This window comes from Macaca nemestrina, chromosome 16, assembly GCF_043159975.1.
Source record: "Macaca nemestrina isolate mMacNem1 chromosome 16, mMacNem.hap1, whole genome shotgun sequence".
NCBI lineage: Eukaryota > Metazoa > Chordata > Mammalia > Primates > Cercopithecidae > Macaca > Macaca nemestrina.
In genome coordinates, this window is record NC_092140.1 from 298,923 (window position 1) to 316,353 (window position 17,431).

General features: G+C 55.2%; 1 protein-coding gene across 4 annotated transcripts in view; it reads left to right on the forward strand.

The window, feature by feature from the left end:
* The window catches only part of LOC105485231 (RAS p21 protein activator 3), a 124,104-nt gene extending 108,846 nt beyond the window's left edge, over positions 1-15,258 (forward strand). For all 4 annotated transcript variants that reach the window (XM_011747466.2, XM_011747467.3, XM_071080972.1 and 1 more), the window contains exons 21-24: positions 1,238-1,446; positions 4,808-4,911; positions 12,248-12,431; positions 13,651-15,258. In XM_011747466.2, coding sequence (XP_011745768.1) covers positions 1,238-1,446; positions 4,808-4,911; positions 12,248-12,431; positions 13,651-13,726 — 573 coding nt within the window. In that variant the 3' untranslated portion in view covers positions 13,727-15,258. The remainder of the gene's footprint in view (positions 1-1,237; positions 1,447-4,807; positions 4,912-12,247; positions 12,432-13,650) is intronic.
* Positions 15,259-17,431: the final 2,173 nt, after the last annotated feature.

Below are 17,431 nucleotides of genomic sequence, written 5' to 3' on the forward strand. Positions count from 1 at the left end.
GACCTCAGCTGTTCACCAGAAACCTGGAGCCCAGATCCTCCCCAGACCAGTGCAGAAGGCCTGTCCGCTAGAGAAGGCCACTGTCCCCCTGGCTCCTGACTCAAGGGCAAGTGCCACATAAGAGGCCTCCCGCCTCCAGTCAGCCTCCTGCTCAGAAAACCTGAATTGTGTGTGCAGCAGAGCCGGCTCCTTCTGCGAGCTTCTGACCTCCGATCCTGGGATCCCTGTCCCCCCTGCCCCAGGGCCCCTGTCCCTCTAATCCTAGGGCCTCTGTCACTCCTGCCCCAGGACCCCTGTTCCTCCAATCACAGGACCCCTGTCACCCCTACCCCAGGGCCCCCGTCCCTCTAATCCTAGGGCCTCTGTCACTCCTGCCCCGGGACCCCTGTTCCTCCAATCACAGGACCCCTGTCTCCCCTGCCCCAGGACCTTTGTGCCTCCCATTTCTTCTGCCTTTAACACCCTTTGCCCCCACCCCCTGCTTGACTAACTTTGAGTCAGCCCCAACCACAGCACCAGCACTACTCACTTCCAGCCCCTGCTGACACCTGCCCTTGTTTAGTCTTTCTTGGTGGCTGCAGGTTCAGCAGAAACTCTAGGCCAGGCGTTGTCTCCGGGACCTAGGAGAGTGCTGGTGCTTGGTCATGTGTGTTGAATGAGTAGTAAATGGCAAAGGTTGTTGCTGCCCCGAGACGCTTCAAGAGAAAGGAGCCCCATAACCCCAGCTGGGAGGAGGACGACGCACCCTGGGCTGGTCGGGTGGGAGAGGAGCTGAGCAGGTCGGGCCACCTGGGCTGACGCCGCAGGAACTCTGCGTGGATGGGACGCCTGGGGCCACCTGGGCTGACACCGCAGGAGCTCCGCGTGGGTGGGCGCCTGCCTCGTGGGGAGGCCACAGGCCCCTCTTCTGCCTTTTGAGTGGAGACCTCCAAGGTTCCAGCACATAAAGCACCTTGGTCAAGCTGTTCCTGGCCACCCAGCCACGTCTCCAGTCACACCAGTTCTCACCTCCATCCCCCACGGCCCCAGCTGTCAGGTTTAAGGGTGGCAGAGAGCTCTGCGCAGCCCCCAGGCTTGGCCTCTTCTGGGGCTTAGAGCTCCGGGAAGCCTGGGCCTGTGCACCCTTGGCGTCCCCTCTTACGGCTCCAGCGAGGACGGCCAGGTGCCTGGCGGACGCTGCCACGCGCTCCTCCACGAGACCTCGTGTGCACCGTCCTGAGCCCGCCTGCGTCCTCAGATGTTCCAGGTCATCCAGCCGGAGCGCGCGCTGTACATCCAGGCCAACAACTGCGTGGAGGCCAAGGACTGGATCGACATTCTCACCAAAGTGAGCCAGTGCAACCAGAAGCGCCTCACTGTCTACCACCCGTCCGCCTACCTGAGCGGCCACTGGCTGTGCTGTAGGGCGCCCTCGGACTCGGCTCCAGGCTGCTCGCCCTGCACCGGGTAGGTCTGTGCCTCGGCGCCCGGCGTGTGCACTGTGCAGGAAGTGTGGCCAAGGGGCCAAGTAGGGAGGGACCAGTGGACAGTGCATGTCTGCCTGTAAGCCGCAAATAAACGAGGCTGCACTCATCTCGTCCCAGGAGCCTCCCACCCGAGGGGGCCTCCCACCCAAGGGGGCATGTGGGGCCCAGTCTCTCGAAGACTCTGTGCAGACTCGAGGGTGCTGCAGGCCTTCGAGGGTCCTCCTGAGGCCCTGCCCTGGGGGATTGGGAGGTCAGGGTGAAGGGGGGATCCCCAGTCCGCGGCCATCTTGCTTCTCTGAGAGGAGCATGGGAGCAAGCCCCTCCCTGAAAGCTTCATCCGGCCCAGGGCACCCACCTTGATTCCGTGTGACGCAGCAGCCCGTTGTCTTCCCGGTCGCTCGTCAGCTGGGCCTCCGGCAGTTCCACAGAGACTAGGGTCACGTCTGCCGGTCCTCGAAGGAGGCCGGGGTGCCTGGCGTCCCCGGTTATGCTCCGTGAGATGCACCTCACTGTTGTCCTGGCCACATGATGGCCTCACGTAAGGGCCCTGCGGAGGATGAGCTGTGCTTCACACTGGGCCACGGTTCAATCCGCCCACAGCCACCGAGGTGGGACCTTAGATCCTGCTTCGTGGACACAGAGGCTGAAGCTCAGGAGGAAGGTCTGGCTGCCGCCCAGGCATGCGTGGCCACCGTCCCAGGACCCCCAGGAGAGGCCAGCGCTCTCCTGTATCCTCGCAATCCCGGGAGAGCGGGAAGCATTGCAGCCTGGGGAGGAGAGGAAACCTGGCCCACCCCCAGCTGCAGCCGACCCTGCCAGGGACAGAGCCCCAGGAGGCTTCCTTCCAGGCCATTTCTCCCCACGAGAAAACATCTGCCGAATTTGCTCGCTGCCTTGGCAGATCTGTGGGTCCCAAGAGTCTCCAGCCGCTGAGACCGGACAGCTCGGGAGCCTCCCGTGTCCCGCACACCCGCAGCCGGCCTCAGCTCTCCCAGCTCAGGGATGCTTTTTTAGTTTTATGTTTTTGAGACAGGATCTCGTTCTGTCGCCCAGGCTGGAGTGCAGTGGTGCAATCTCAGGCCTCCACCTCCCAGGCTCAAGCCATCCTCCCACCTCAGCCTCCCAGGTACCTGGGACTACAGCTGTGCTCCACCACTCCAGGCTAATTGTTTTAAGGTTTTTTGTTGAAACGAGGTTTCACCACATTGCCCAGACTGGTCTCAAACTTCTGGGCTCAAGCAATCCTCCCACGTCACCTTCCCGAGTAGCTGGGACTACAGGCGGGTGCCACCACGCCCAGCTCACTAAATTTTTTGTAGAGATGGGGTCTCACTATGTTGTCCAAATCTCACTGTAAGGGTCTCCCAGTGTTATCCAGGGTGGTCTTGTCTCAAACTCTGGACTCAAGTGATCCTTCTGTCTCGGCCTCCCAGAGTGCTGGGATTACTGACATGAACCCCCTGACTGGCCAGGGATGTTTTAATGTCGGTCGCTTCATCATCTTCTTTCCTTTTTTTTTTTTTGATGATAAATGCATTTCATTATTTATTTCGATGTTGAAGCTCTCACCACTAAGTTTTTACAAACTGTTGAAGACTGACAAATTATTTCTCACACAGAAGTATAACCACCCATCCCCAGACAGCATACATATATGGTTGAACTAACATGAATAAATGACACCATTTTATCAATTACATAATGAAACAAATGACCAAGTATCCAAATACTGAGCTACTCAGCCCAAAAGGCATATACAACATTGGACGTCTGTTCAGTGCATTGGCAGAAACCCACTTCTTTTTTTGCAAGAGAGGTTGGGAAGAAAAGGGAAAAACTACCACACTTCAAACAAAAATAAGTTGGTAAAACAATTTCTAATCAGTGTGGCAAACATCGCAGAAGCGTCAGAAATTTTATGATTTAAGAATTGTTTTAGCTATAAGAAGCATTTCTGCCTTTTAAAAAGTACTTACTAAATTAAAAGAGCATATTTCACACGTTCTGCACAAGGCAGAATTTGCTAAAAATAATTAACAGCCCCGTGCATTCCTCTCAGGCCCTCCCTGTTGGTTGCACCTGAGTGCAAATGTTAAATTAACCGTGAGCCCCCTGTGTCTGAAGCCACAAAGACGTGCTTCTGTACAATGTAGAGTTTCTTCTCTTTTTTTTTTTTTTTTTTTTTTTTAGACAGAGTCTCGCTCTGTTGCCCAGGCTGGAGTGCAGTGGTGTGATCTCAGCTCACTACAACCTCCACCTCCCGGGTTCAAGCAATTCTCCTTTCTCAGCCTCCTGAGTAGCTGGGATTATAGGTGTGTGCCACTGCACCCGGCTTTGGAAGTTTTTCGTAATAAGACAAGTAAGATTTATTAAAAGACATGAGGCCGGGCTCAGTGGCTCACACCTGTAATCCCAGCACTTTGGTAGGTTGAGGCGGGTGGATCACCCGAGGTCAGGAGTTCAAGACCAGCCTGGCCAACATGGTGAAACCCCATCTCCACTAAAAATACAAAAATTAGCCGGCATGGTGGCGGGCGCCTATAATCCCAGCTACTCGGGAGGCTGAGGCAGGAGAATCACTTAAACCTGGAAAGCAGAGGTTTCAGTGAGCTGAGATCACGCCACTGTACTCCAGCCTGACGTGTGCTGGTGTGAACGTAGGAGAAGCGGACATAGAGTGAGCAGGGAAATAACCACACAGCCTCCTTCCGTGTTTGAAATGACTGAAGGAATAAACCACCTGAGGTCTGGAATGTTCACAGTTCCTGGGAATTTAGTTCTGTATGATACTAAAAATGTGCAAGTATTACGCTGGGGACTTTAGCACCTAATCTTCCTAAATTTCTTATGTATTGAGAAGATTCTGGAGTAGGAATAGATTTAAACAAGACATAACTCAGTACTGCATGATTGCAGGAAAGATCAGTTAGTACAAATGATAAGCACATTTGAAATACTGAACAGCGAGGATCTTTTGCCGAGTGTCCAAATAGGCTGATGGTAACTGAAGCAGAGGTTGCCGGTTCGTTCTGGCTTGCGGCCGGCCTAGTGACACAGCTGTCCGTGCTGCTGTGGATGCCAGTCGCACAGGTTGCCGGTTCGTTCCGGCTTGCGGCCGGCCTGGTGACACAGCTGTCCGTGCTGCTGTGGATGCCACCAGACTTGCTCAGCAAGCCAGCACGCTAGCTGTGTACAGACGGACGCCAAATAGGTCCTGTCTCGAGTTTCACTTCCAACGTATCGTCTTCTTTCTTTAGTGACATTTTAAAAATTAATGTCGTTATTAAAAGCATCGTTTAAATAAATGTTTTTATTTTTCTGTTCCTGATGTGTCTGCACAGCGGCCTCCCAGCCAACATCCAGCTGGACATTGACGGGGACCGTGAGACAGAGCGTATCTACTCCCTCTTCAACTCGTACATGAGCAAGCTGGAGAAGATGCAGGGTGAGTCTGCCCGGCACGCCAATCCGTGCGGCGAGGGGACGCCTGGCGAGGAGCATGCTGCGGGGTGAAAACCTGTGGTCTGAGCCTCTCGTGTAGTGTGGGCTACATGTAGTTGTGTTTGTAGCGCGGACGGATGGATGCGAAAAGCTTTTTGCAGGGTAGGCAGCTATTTGGGGGACAGTTACCTTAATAACAGGTTCTATAGATAATTTTTAGATGGAATTTAACTTGTAATCTCTGTACTGCCAAATTTCTTTAGAGGACCCTATTTTTTCATTCCTTTGTGTTTTCCAGAGGGACAAGTGCATGTGTGTGGACACGTATGTGAGTGTGCATGCATGTGTGTGGACACATACGAGATGTGTGCATGTGTCTGGCATGTGTGAGCTTGTGAATGTGTCGACATGTGTGAGTGTGCGTGAATGTGTGGACACATGTATGAGTGTGTGTGAATGGACACGAGTGTGCATTAATATGTGGACGTGTGTGAGCGTGCATGAATGTGTGGACACGTGTGTGAGTGCATGAATGTGCGGACACGTGTGAGTGCATGAGTGTGTGGACGTGTGTGTGCATGAATGTGTAGATGTGTGTGTGTGAATGTGTGGACATGTGTGAGCATGTGTGAATGTGGACACGTGAGTGCATTAATATATGGACATGTGTGAGTGTGCATGAATGTTTGGACATGTGTGAGTGCATGAATGTGTGGACATGTGTGAGCGTGTGTGAATGTGGACACGTGAGTGTGCATGAATGTGTGGACATGTGTGAGCATGTGTGAATGTGAACACGTGAGTGTGTATGGATATGTGGACATGTGTGAGTGTGCATGAACATGTGGACATGTGTGAGCGTGCATGAATGTGTGGACACAACGTATGAGCATGCATGAATGTGGACACGTGGGTGTGCATGAGTATGTGGACATGTGTTGGTGTGCATGAATGTGTGGACACGATGTATAAGCATGTGTGAATGTGGACATGTGTGAGTGTGCATGAATATGTGGATGTGTGAGTGCACGAATGTGCAGACACACATGTGAGTGCATGAATGTGTGGATATGAGTGTGCGTGAATGTGTGAGCACATGTTTGAGCTTGTGCGACTGTGGACACGACATGTATGAGCGTGTGTGAATGTGTGGACACAGCGTGCGTGCATTTGTGCATGTGTGGAAATGTGTGGGCATGTGTGTGAGTGCATGCATGTCTTTGGGCACGTGTTTGAGCATGCATGTATATGTGTGCACACATGCCATCTAATTCTGTAAAGCAATTCAGTGTCACAGATAATGATACTGTATATAGATTGGAAACAGTGCCAGGCACACTGTGTGTTTCAAATTTATTTGCAGTATCATTATCTGTGACACTGAATTGCTTTACAGAATTGAAATAGCAATCCAGGTAAGCCCAATTAGACAACATAGGGACAGTGGTTTGAGGTCTGTAATTCAGGAGAGGCAGAGACAAGAAGAGCCCACGGCGGGGGGCGGGGGGTGCAAAGCAGCTGCGTTTGTTTCTATGCTAGGGTCTGGTAGAACTCAGATCTGCTCTTGGAGATCATATGACAGGGCCCTTGAGTCCCACTCAGAATGGAAATGGAGCAGAATGTGCCTGGAGTTATGCCTGTTAGATTTTCTTCTTTTCTTTCATTCCCCTTATTTAACCCAGAAGTGTCAAGTGTACCTTGGCCTGGAAACACGAGTCCTGCCTGAGTGTCCGTGCACCTGCCCATCTGTGAGCTTGGCTACGCCTGTTTTCCAGCCCCACATGCCCTGGCTGTACGTGGTTCCAGGCATACACAGACACATAGGCATGTACACACGTATGCATAGCCATGTACACACACGTTCCCAGCCATACATGCATGAAATGAACACACAGGTACATGTGTGTGCAGACAAGCAAGGCAACAATACCTGCACATATGTGCAATTGAACACAACACGCTCACATGTGCAGGCATGCACACACATTCTCAGACAACCACACACATACGCACTCGTGGGCCACCACCCACCACAGCATCTTCTCCCCAGCAAGTGTGCCAGGTGCTGTCCCTGGGTCTGAGGTCCCTCCAGGTGCTGTCCCTGGGTCTGAGGTCCCTCCAGGTGCTGTCCCCGGGTCTGAGGTCCCTGGATACTGTGCAGATGGCACAAGGCCTCAGGGTGGCCAAGACAGTGGGTCGGGCATCAGCTCGCCTCTTCCCAGCCCTCTCATAGCAGGAACCAACACAGCGGAGGCCAGAGTCGAGGAGCCTTGGAGAGGGTGAGGTCATCACACACAAGACCCAGGTTCTGAAAGATGCTAACCAGGCCCTCCATGATCAGCTTGCTGCACGCACCACTCTCCAACCTTGCTCAGCCCCTCCCAGGCCATGCACCCCGCACCACAGCTCCAGCTCTTCCTTCCTCTGCCGGGAGCAGCCTTGCGCATCAGTCTGGCAGACCCTGTTTACCTTGGAAGTGTCTTCCCCCAGGCGCTTCCCAGCCTCCCCATCCCCGTAGCCTGGTGTATTAGTTCTCATGTTGCTATGAAGAGCTACGTGAGCGTTGGTAATTTATAAGGAAAAGAAGATTGATTGACTCACAGTTCTGCAGGCTGTACGGGAAGCATGGTTGGAGAGGCCTCAAGAAACTTTCGATCATGGTGGGAGGGCAAAGAGGAAGGAAGGAGGCACCTCATACATGGTGGGGGCAGGTGCCACACACGTCCAGACAACCAGACCACATGAGAACTTATTGTTATGAGAACAGCAATGGGGAAGTCCACCCCCGTGATCCCGTCACCTCCCCCCAGGCCCCTCCTCCAACACTCGGGCTTCCAGTCTGACCTGAGATTTGGGTGGGGACACAAATCCAAACCATGTCACCTGGGATCACCTGCGTCACCAAGGTCACAACCATCTCCCATCTCCTCAGCTTCCACATGCAGTGACCTTCCTGGGCCTGGCACAGAGGAAGTGCCTAGCACCTGGATGGGTGTGCTGGACAGATGGCCGGGCAGGCAGCTGAGTGGGTGGATAGGTGGGTGGATGGACCAATGGGTGAGTGATGGGTGGATGGACCAATGGGTGACTGATGGGTGGATGGAGTGATGGACAAATGATGGGTGGATTAACAGATGGTTGAGTGATGGGTGGATGGACAAATGGGTGAGTGATGGATGGATGGACCCAAGGGGTGAGTGATGAGTGGATGGACAGATGGGTGAGTAATGGGTAGATGGACGGATGGGTGAGGGATGGATGGATGGACCAAGGGGTGAGTGATGGGTGGATGGACAGATGGGTGAGTAATGGGTGGATGGATGGGTAGGTGAGTAATGGGTGGATGGACAGATGTGTGAGTGATAGATGGATAGATCAAGTGATGAGTGATGGGTGGATGGACAGATGGGTGAGTAATGGGTGGATGGACAGATGGGTGAGTAATGGGTGGATGGATGGATGGGTGAGTGATGGATGGATGGACCAAGGGGTGAGTGATGGGTGGATGGACAGATGGGTGAGTAATGGGTTGATGGATGGGTGAGTAATGGGTGGATGGACGGATGGGTGAGTGATGGATGGATGGATCAAGTGATGAGTGATGGGTGGATGGACAGATGGGTGAGTAATGGGTGCATGGACAGATGGATGGGTAGATGGGTGGATGGACAGATGGATGAGTGATGGGTGGACAGATGGGTGAGTGATGGGTGGATGGACTGAGGAGTGAGTGATGGATGGATGGACAGATGGGTGGATGGACAGATGGGTGAGTGATGGGTGGGTGGACGGATGTGTGAGTGATGGATGGATGGACCGAGGGGTGAGTGATGGGTGGTGGATGGACAGATGGGTGAGTCATGGGTGGATGGATGGGTGAGTGATGGGTGGAGGGACGGATGGGTGAGTGATGGGTAGATTGACAGATGGGTGAGTGATAGGTGGAGGAACGGATGGGTGAGTGATGGGTGGATTGACAGATGGGTGAGTGATGATGGGTGAGTAATGGGTAGATGGACAGATGGGTGGATGGACAGATGGATGAGTGATGGGTGGATGGACAGATGGATGAGTGATGGGTGGATTGATGGATGGGTGAGGGACTGGTGGATGGACAGTGGACAGATGGAAACAGGTCCCACATACCCTCCGTGAGGGTTCACAGCACATCAGCATGGTTGGAAGCCTCAGTCCAGGGACCTCACCCCTCAGGGCACTGAGTCCCTCCTCTGTGGTGTTCAAGCCTCGACTGGAATCTCAGCGCATCCTTGAGGCAGATGGTTTTGTTGTTGGAGAGTTCTAATGACTTCCTGTCACTTGGCCCACGGGATTCTTTCCACCCAGTGTAGCAGGTCCTTTCTGCTGGCCTGTGGGGCTGAGGAGTGCTGTACCAGGGTGCCTGTGCGGGAGGCAGATAGTCACTGTCCCCTCCCCATCCCACACGTGGTATGGCCTCTCCCCTGGCCAACCTCCCTTGGGCGCACACTAGTTCTTTATGTTGTCCTGAAGTTTGGTGACAGAGTGGCACCCAGTCCTGCAGGTGAGGCTCCATGGCAGGGCGTGGTGGGGTCCCGTGCAGAGGGCTGGCCTTGGCCTTGGGCCATGCCACTGTGATTTTGCAGACGGTCTGGCAGTCGGCGGCAGGAGTGGGAAGAGCTCTGCTGTGGGGGCCAGCAGGTTGCTGTGATCAAGTTGTGTCCTGGGACAAGCCACTTGTTTCTTCATCTACAGGACAGGCATATCCCCTTGGTTAGAGATTTGGGGAAGATTGGAGTGGCTTACACACAGCCTGGAGCACAGTGGCTCATCGCAGCTGTTATGTAAATGCTCTTTTCACTGACACCTTGTTATGCTTTGGTCAGATAAAGGGCCAGTCTTCAGAGGCCACAGCCTCATAATTAACTTCAGAATGCAGCTTCGTGCTGTTGTCCTGTGTCTGAGGGAGCCTGGGGCTGCGCCTAGCAGTGGGGTCTGCTGTGGTGGTTGTGCCTCAGGCCGTCCTCCCCGTGGCTTGGTGTCCCAGCTGTGCGGACACCATGTCTTCCCGGGCCTGGCTCACGCTTGAACAAGCACTTGGATCTGTCCTTGGGGGGCCACGGATGCTCAGTCAGCACAGACCCACCCTCTGATCCGTTTTGGACACTTAGTCGGCACAGACCCACCCTCTGATCCGTTTTGGACACTTAGTCGGCACAGACCCACCCGCTGATCCATTTTGGACGCTCAGTTGGCACAGACCCACCCGCTGATCCATTTTGGACGCTCAGTCGGCACAGACCCACCAGCTGATCCATTTTGGATGCTCAGTCGGCACAAACCCACCAGCTGATCCATTTTGGATGCTCAGTCGGCACAAACCCACCCGCTGATCCATTTTGGACGCTCAGTCGGCACAAACCCACCCGCTGATCCATTTTGGACGCTCAGTCGGCACAAACCCACCAGCTGATCCATTTTCTTCTCCACAACTTCACATCTTGATCATGCGGCCATTCGTAAAAATGTAGCAGGTGCTTTGCTGAAGTCCACGCACACACATGCTGCTCTGAGCTTTCCCTAAACCCTCCGTTTTAAACCTTATCATACAAAGAGGAGCTACAGATTCCTTACTGTGATTTTTTTCTAGTTATTGCCAGTGTTATTTTTTAATCAGTATTCCAGCTGAGAATTTTGCATCTGATACGTGGTCCACGGACTCCTTCTGGGTGAGAGCAGCATTCTGATGGCCCTGCCCTTTCAGGGTCCTTCTTCCCTCGTCTTGAAGAATGGCACGTGTTCGTGGCTGAATAGCTCTATGGCCTGGCTTATAGGGCTTAAGACACCGCAGCCTGCCTTCATTTCATCCTGTTTTCTCTGTCTCCTGGTTCCCTCTGGCAGTCCCCGGCTGGCACGGTTCCTTCTCTGCTCCCAGCTGTGGCTGACATGGTTCGTCAAGTCCATGGCTCAGCCCCACACTTGTCTCCTTATCAGACGGCCACACGGCCACTTGCTTAGTGGTCTGTTCCAAACACATTCTCATTTTTTTTTAGATATGGGGAGGCTGGAATTTTAATTCTCAAATCCTTTAACTTAACCAACTCTTTGAGTTCTGGTTCCTTTTTGCTCAACAATTCTACCTTCAAATCATCTCTCTTCCCCCATTTTGCTGTCAGCGAGCAGGAGGACCCAAGCTGCTCCCCCAGCATTTGGCTTAGAAATCTCCTCAGTTACGTGTCTGATGTCGTCACTCTCAAGTTCCACCCTCCCAGAACACGAGGGCGTGAACACAGGTCCACTTTGTCACGAGGATGGCCTTTTCTCCACTGTCCAGTAGCACAGCTGTCCTTTCTATCTGAGAGGTTGTTAGAACAGCCTTTGCCACCCATGCTCGTACCACCATTCTGTTCAGGGTTACGTAGACATCCCCTAAGACAGGCCTTCTCTGCAGCTCTCCTCTCCCGAGCCCCCAGCTTTGCCCTTCAAGGGCATTCACGCCAGCCAAGCGGCTTCCAGCATGCACCCCCAAACCCCTGCAGCCTTCGCCCAGCACCCGGTTCCAAAGCCAGTCCACATTTGAAGGTACTTGTTACAGCAGCAGCCACTTCTCAGTCCCAAGTTCTTAGTCAGTTTGGGCTGCAATAAAATTGTACCATAGGCTGGGTGGTTACCGACAGCAGGAATTCACCTCCCAGCATGAAGGCTGAGAAGCTCAAGATCAGGGCGTAGTGACGCTGGTTTCGCTGCGGACCCTCTTCTGGGCTACAGCCCGCCAGCGTCTCATCGTGTCCTCACGTGTGGAAGGGGCGAGCCAGCTTCCTCGGCGTCTTTTATAGGGGCGCCTGTCCCCTGCCCAAGGGTTCCACCGTCACGCCTTGTCCTCTCCCAAGGGACTCATCTCCAGACGCCATCCCTTGAGGGTTAGGATTTCAACCCATGGATCTGGGGGCACATTCATTCCATCGAGATGGGCACAGCTGCAGGGCATTGGTGCTGGCTCTGGGCGTGTGTGGCCAGGCGCCGTGAGCAGTGAGGCAGAGACGTGCCTGGTTCAGTTGTTCGGACTCAGGTGGCACAGGGCCCTGCCCCGGCTCCGGGCTTCCACGACTGTCCGCTGGGGACAAGGCCCCAGAATGGCCTTCAGCGGGAGTGATGTGGTCCGATTAGGAAGGTGGCCTGCCCGCGGGAATCGTTTCTGTGTCCGTCTGTGTTTACGAGTGGCGGCCAGCCCTTTCTGGAGGAGCTTGGGTTGGAAGGACGTGTGCTGTGGGTGGGGCCTGCAGTGATGCAGCTGTGTAGAGACGGGGCCAGTGGCCACTGGACCCTGGGCTCCTGCCCTGCGCTGACCCCTCCGTCCTCCACAGAGGCCTGTGGGAGCAAATCCGTGTACGACGGCCCGGAGCAGGAGGAGTATTCGACGTTCGTCATTGACGACCCCCAGGAGACTTACAAGACACTGAAGCAGGTCATCGCTGGCGTCGGGGCTTTGGAGCAGGAGCACGCCCAGTATAAGAGAGACAAGTTCAAGAAGACGAAATATGGAAGCCAGTGAGTGCCGCTCCCGTGCCTGCCCTGGACGGCCAGCGTGGTGGGCGGGAGGGTCAGTGGGGGTGGGGCTGCAGGGAACTCCTGGGTGAGGCCACCTGTGCACAGGTGTCCACCTCATGAGGAGAATCCAGTTGCACCTGGCTGGCACCTGGCGGTGGTCAGTGGACATGGCCCAGCGCTGCTGGTCCCTCCTTCGGAGCAGGTGCTGCCTTTGCTCTCCAGGACCCCAGCCAATGTCCGGGGTGCCTCCCTCACCTGCTGCCTCCCAGCCTCTCTGCTATGCTGGCCTCACGTGCTCTGGCAGTCTCTAGGCCCGGGCCTTGTTCTGCCTTGGTTGAGCGGCACACCCTCTGCCATCTCTCCAGGCCACCCATGGTGTCCAGGAGTAGGGTCAGCTCTGGACGAAACCCACTCTTGTCTCATGAGGCAGGTGCGGTGAGGTTGAGTACGTTCAGCCTAGTCACAGGCTGCAGGCTACGTGGTGCTTAGCTAAGCTCCACTTCCCCTCACTCCATGGGACAGAGGGTTGTAAGACCCTCCTGAATTGCTGGAAGATTAACTTAAACTATGTAAAGTGCTAACTGGCTCTCGGCCTGGAGTGAGCAGGTGTGTCTGTGTCACTCTCTCCATCCAGTGGGTGCCCAGGGCCCACCGTGGCAGAACCCACCACACAGGCTTGTTCAGGGGTGGGGAAGCCCAAGCGCCCTGTGCAGCTGTACAACCTCCTTCTCACTTCCACCTTCCTGCTCGCTCCTCTCTTCTGTCCTCCTCCCTTCCATCCTCCCTCTCTCCTCCTCCACCCTTCTCCTTCTCCTCCCTCCCTCCCTTCCTTCTTAACCCTTCCTTCCACCATGCGGGTCCGGTCTGGGAAGGGCAGTGGTGAGGCTCCACACGTGAGCAGTCACTGCAGTGCAGATGTGCACATTCTGCACACGTGCCACGGAGTCTCCGTGTTCCACGTCTGCGCATGTATATGTGCTACACACGTGCTGCAGGGAGAGACGTGCACATGCACTTCCACGCCTGCCCCCTGTGCACACATCAGAGGCTCCGCAAGTGCCTCCGGGGCACTGTGGTCCCTTTGGCTCCTCTGCGATTCTGTTTTGTGTGGATTGCAGGCGAGTGGTCACATTTAGGAACAAGAGAAGCTCCCGCAGCCATGGGTGAGCGCCAGGCAGCGGGGGCTGTGCTTCATTCCCTCCCCCGTCCCCCTTTTCAGGGAGCACCCCATCGGAGACAAGAGCTTCCAGAACTACATCCGGCAGCAGTCCGAGACCTCCACTCATTCCATTTAAAGTCTGCGGGACGCGCCCCGTGGCGCCAGTGAGCTGCCCGTGCAGAGCCGCAGCCTTTGGGAGGGAGAAGAGAAGGAAAAGCAGAGCCAGCACATGAGACGCAGCCGCCCGGCCCATGGACAAGTGGCGCTGGGGCTTCCTTCTCCAGAACCACCGCCACCGCCGCCACCCCCTGCAGAAAGCCCACGTGACCTGGTGGACTGTGTCGTCCTTCGGTTCTGTGCTTTTGGCTCTTCGTTTGTGGGGTTCTGGGGATCAGCTGAAGGATCAGGAAGTGGGGGCTGTGCTCTAGCCGCAGCCGGCCTCAGGGAGCCGTGGCCTGTCCAGTCGGCTGTGACCTGCACCTCCGGCCATGTGTGCGTCTGTCTCACGTGCACGTCTGTCTTGCGTGCACGGTGCGTGTGGCACTGGGCTCTGTGGCTCTGTGCCCGGGGGACCTGCTGGCCCCGTCTTGGCTTTCGGCTTCATCACATCAGGACGTTCAGAGCATTACTCTCCCACTGTGCCTGCTGTCCAGGCGGCGTGGGAGGCGGCCTCCGTGTTCACTTTTGAGGTTCGTTTGATTCCTGGCTGAAGAGTCAGTTTTGTGGCTGGGAGGTGCAGAACTACACAGAAATCCCAGTCTGAGGATGTCCTTGGTGCTTGGGGGATACGGGTTCTGTCCACAGAGTCCCTTGGAGGGAAAAGTGTGGGCGCCAGCTTCTCCAGGTGTCTGCTGGGCCCACAGTTGAAGCCCCCATTGTTTTGCTGTTCAATGGGGTTTAAAATCAGAATTAACATTTGCCACCCCCCGGTGGAAGTTTGAAGATTTTTAAAACAGAAATGTGCATTTTTCAAGCTGTTTTTCTTTATGTTTTTTAAGGACCATTTTTAATTAGCTCTTTGATACAAAGTAACTCAGAACGTCAAAACCTATACCCACTAAAGGGAAGGCTGCCGGGAAGGCAGATGGAACAGGAATGGAGCCTGTCTCAGGAAGGCCAGCTGCAGGTCCTCAAGAAAATCAAAGAAGGGAAGAAATTCTGAGTTTGAGGTACAGGGGCTTCAGGGGTGAGACGTCCCTCCAGGGCCCGTGGCCAGTACTGCACCTGCGTCATGACCCCCAGATGCTGTGCAGGGCATGGGCGGGGCTGCTGTTTTACTGGGGAGGGGAGCATCCTAAAAATGGGGTCCAGGCAGACTCCTCCAGACCTCACACCGCCGAGGAGGCCTTTGCCACAGGGCGTCCTCCCGGGATGCAGACGGCAGGTGTGTGGGAAGCGCCGTTTGAATACACAGCACGACGTGTCCTTGTACTGACTTCTCCCGGTTCTTGTTTGAAAATACTGTAGTTCAGACTCTTAATCTCCATGGCAGATATGAACTTTGTTGTCACAAAACTAGTGGAGGAAAATGTAAAAATAGACTTTTGGACACACAGCTGTTGGGGCTGCAATTTTTACCTTGGATTTATAACTTAACGTTTCTGTTTATAAAATACTAGTGATTTGCAATGTATTTTACTGGCCAATTAAAACAGATGTTTTATTCTTTCTGAGGACTGGCTTGGTTTTCCAGGGGTACCCACTGGTAATTGCACATGTGGGCATTGGTGGGGGTACAGGGAGGAAGGTGGCATCTGGGGAGCAGGATGACATTGCTGATGCCAGGCGACGTCCCTGGTGACAGGTGACGCTGCTCTGACAGGTGGCAGTGCCCTGATGACAGGTCACATTGCTGATGCCAAGTGACCTCTCTGGTGACAGGCAGCGCCGCTCTGACACGTGACAGGGGACGTCGCTGATGACACCCCAATGACAGGCTCCGATGACAGGTGACATTGCTGGTGACAGTTGACGTCTCTGGTGATGGACGGCGCTGCTCTGACAGTGGCATTCACCTGTGTTGCCTCGGGTGGGAGTCTGGCCCCGTGATACCCTCAGGAAGGGTGTGGGGTCACACCGTGCTGAGGGCTGAGGGTCGAGTGCCGCCAACGGCCGTGGGGTGCGGCTGGAGATGGTGTCCACTCAGGGAGCGCTGGGCAGACAGACCAGCCTGGGCTGCCATCTCCAGGAATGCGGAGGGTGTGGTGACTTGGAGGCCCTGGGAGGAGAGAACGGACTGCCCCTCCAGGCAGGTGGCTGCTGTACCTCCAGGCAGGAGAGGGTTAAGGGGGACTCTGGGTGAAGACTCCATGGCTCGGGACAGCTGCTGCATTTCCTCACTTCTCTATTCCTTTCCTTGCTCCATTTGAATTCCTCTTTTTTGGTAATTTTATTGTGAGTCAGCTCTGGGATAAGAAAAATGAAGAGGTGTGGCTTTTGGGACACCAAGCCAGGCCTTTCTCCCAGGGAAGGGTGAGGCTTGGTTCAGCCTGGCCGGCCTCCTCAGCCCGTGGTGAGGTGTGGGGTCTGCCCCGGTCCGGGAGTGCTGTGGGTGGTGGACGAACCCTGCAGGTGGCGGCATCCTCCCCCGGAGGCCAGCGGCCCTGCTGGAGCCACACTTCCCGGCAGGGCTTCAGGCGGTGTTGGGAGCCAGGGGGCTCCTGTCACACTCTGGGCACAACTGTGCTGGGGTCCACCCAGGAGGGCCAAGGTCAGCCCCTCCAAGAGGAAGTAGAAGGGTGAGGAGCATGAGGCCCCAGGGAACGTGGAGAATGGAGCCCCTCCCGGAACAGCCAGGAGGGTCCCACGGGGCCCTGGGAGGTGGGAGTGTATAGGGGCCGGAAGCCCCTCCGCGTCTCCCACTGATACGGTTCGACTGTGTCCCCACCCAAACCTCATCTTGAATCGGGGCTCCCATAATTCCCATGTGTCGTGGGCGGGACCCCGTGGGAGGTGATGGAATCTGTGTGGTGGGAGGTGATTGAATCTGTTTTGTGGGAGGGCCTCACGGGAGGTGACTGAATCTGTGTGGTGGGCGGGACCTGGTGGGAGGCGATTGAATCTGTGGGCGGGACCTGGTGGGAGGTGATTGAATCTGTGTGGTGGGCGGGACCCCCTGGGAGGTGATTGAATCTGTGTGGTGGGCGGGACCTGGTGGGAGGTGATTGAATCTGTGTGGTGGGCGGGACCTGGTGGGAGGTGATTGAATCTGTGTGGTGGGCGGGACCCTGTGGGCGGGACTCCGTGGGAAGTGACTGAATCTGTTTTGTGGGCGGGACCTGGTGGGAGGTGACTGAATCTGTGTGGTGGGCGGGACCTGGTGGGAGGTGACTGAATCTGTGTGGTGGGCGGGACCTGGTGGGAGGTGACTGAATCTGTGTGGTGGGCGGGACCTGGTGGGAAGTGATTGAATCTGTGTGGTGGGCGGGACCCCCTGGGAGGTGATTGAATCTGTGTGGTGGGCGGGACCCCCTGGGAGGTGATTGAATCTGTGTGGTGGGCGGAACCCCCTGGGAGGTGACTGAATCTGTTTTGTAGGAGGGGCCCAGGGGGAGATGACAGAATCATGGGGTGGTCTCCCCCATACTGTTCTCGTGGTGGTGAAGAAGTCGGAGATCCGATGTAAACGTTTTATAAGGGGTTTCCCCATTCGCTTGATTTTCATTCTCTCCTGCTGCTGCCATGTAAGAGGTGCCTTTGCCTTCCGCCATGACTGCGGGGCCTCCCCAGCCACGTGGAACCGAATCCATTCAACCTCTTCTTCATAAATTGCCCAGTCTCGGGTATGTCTTTATCAGCAGCACGAGTACTGACTGATGCACCCACCAAGAGACGGCAGGTG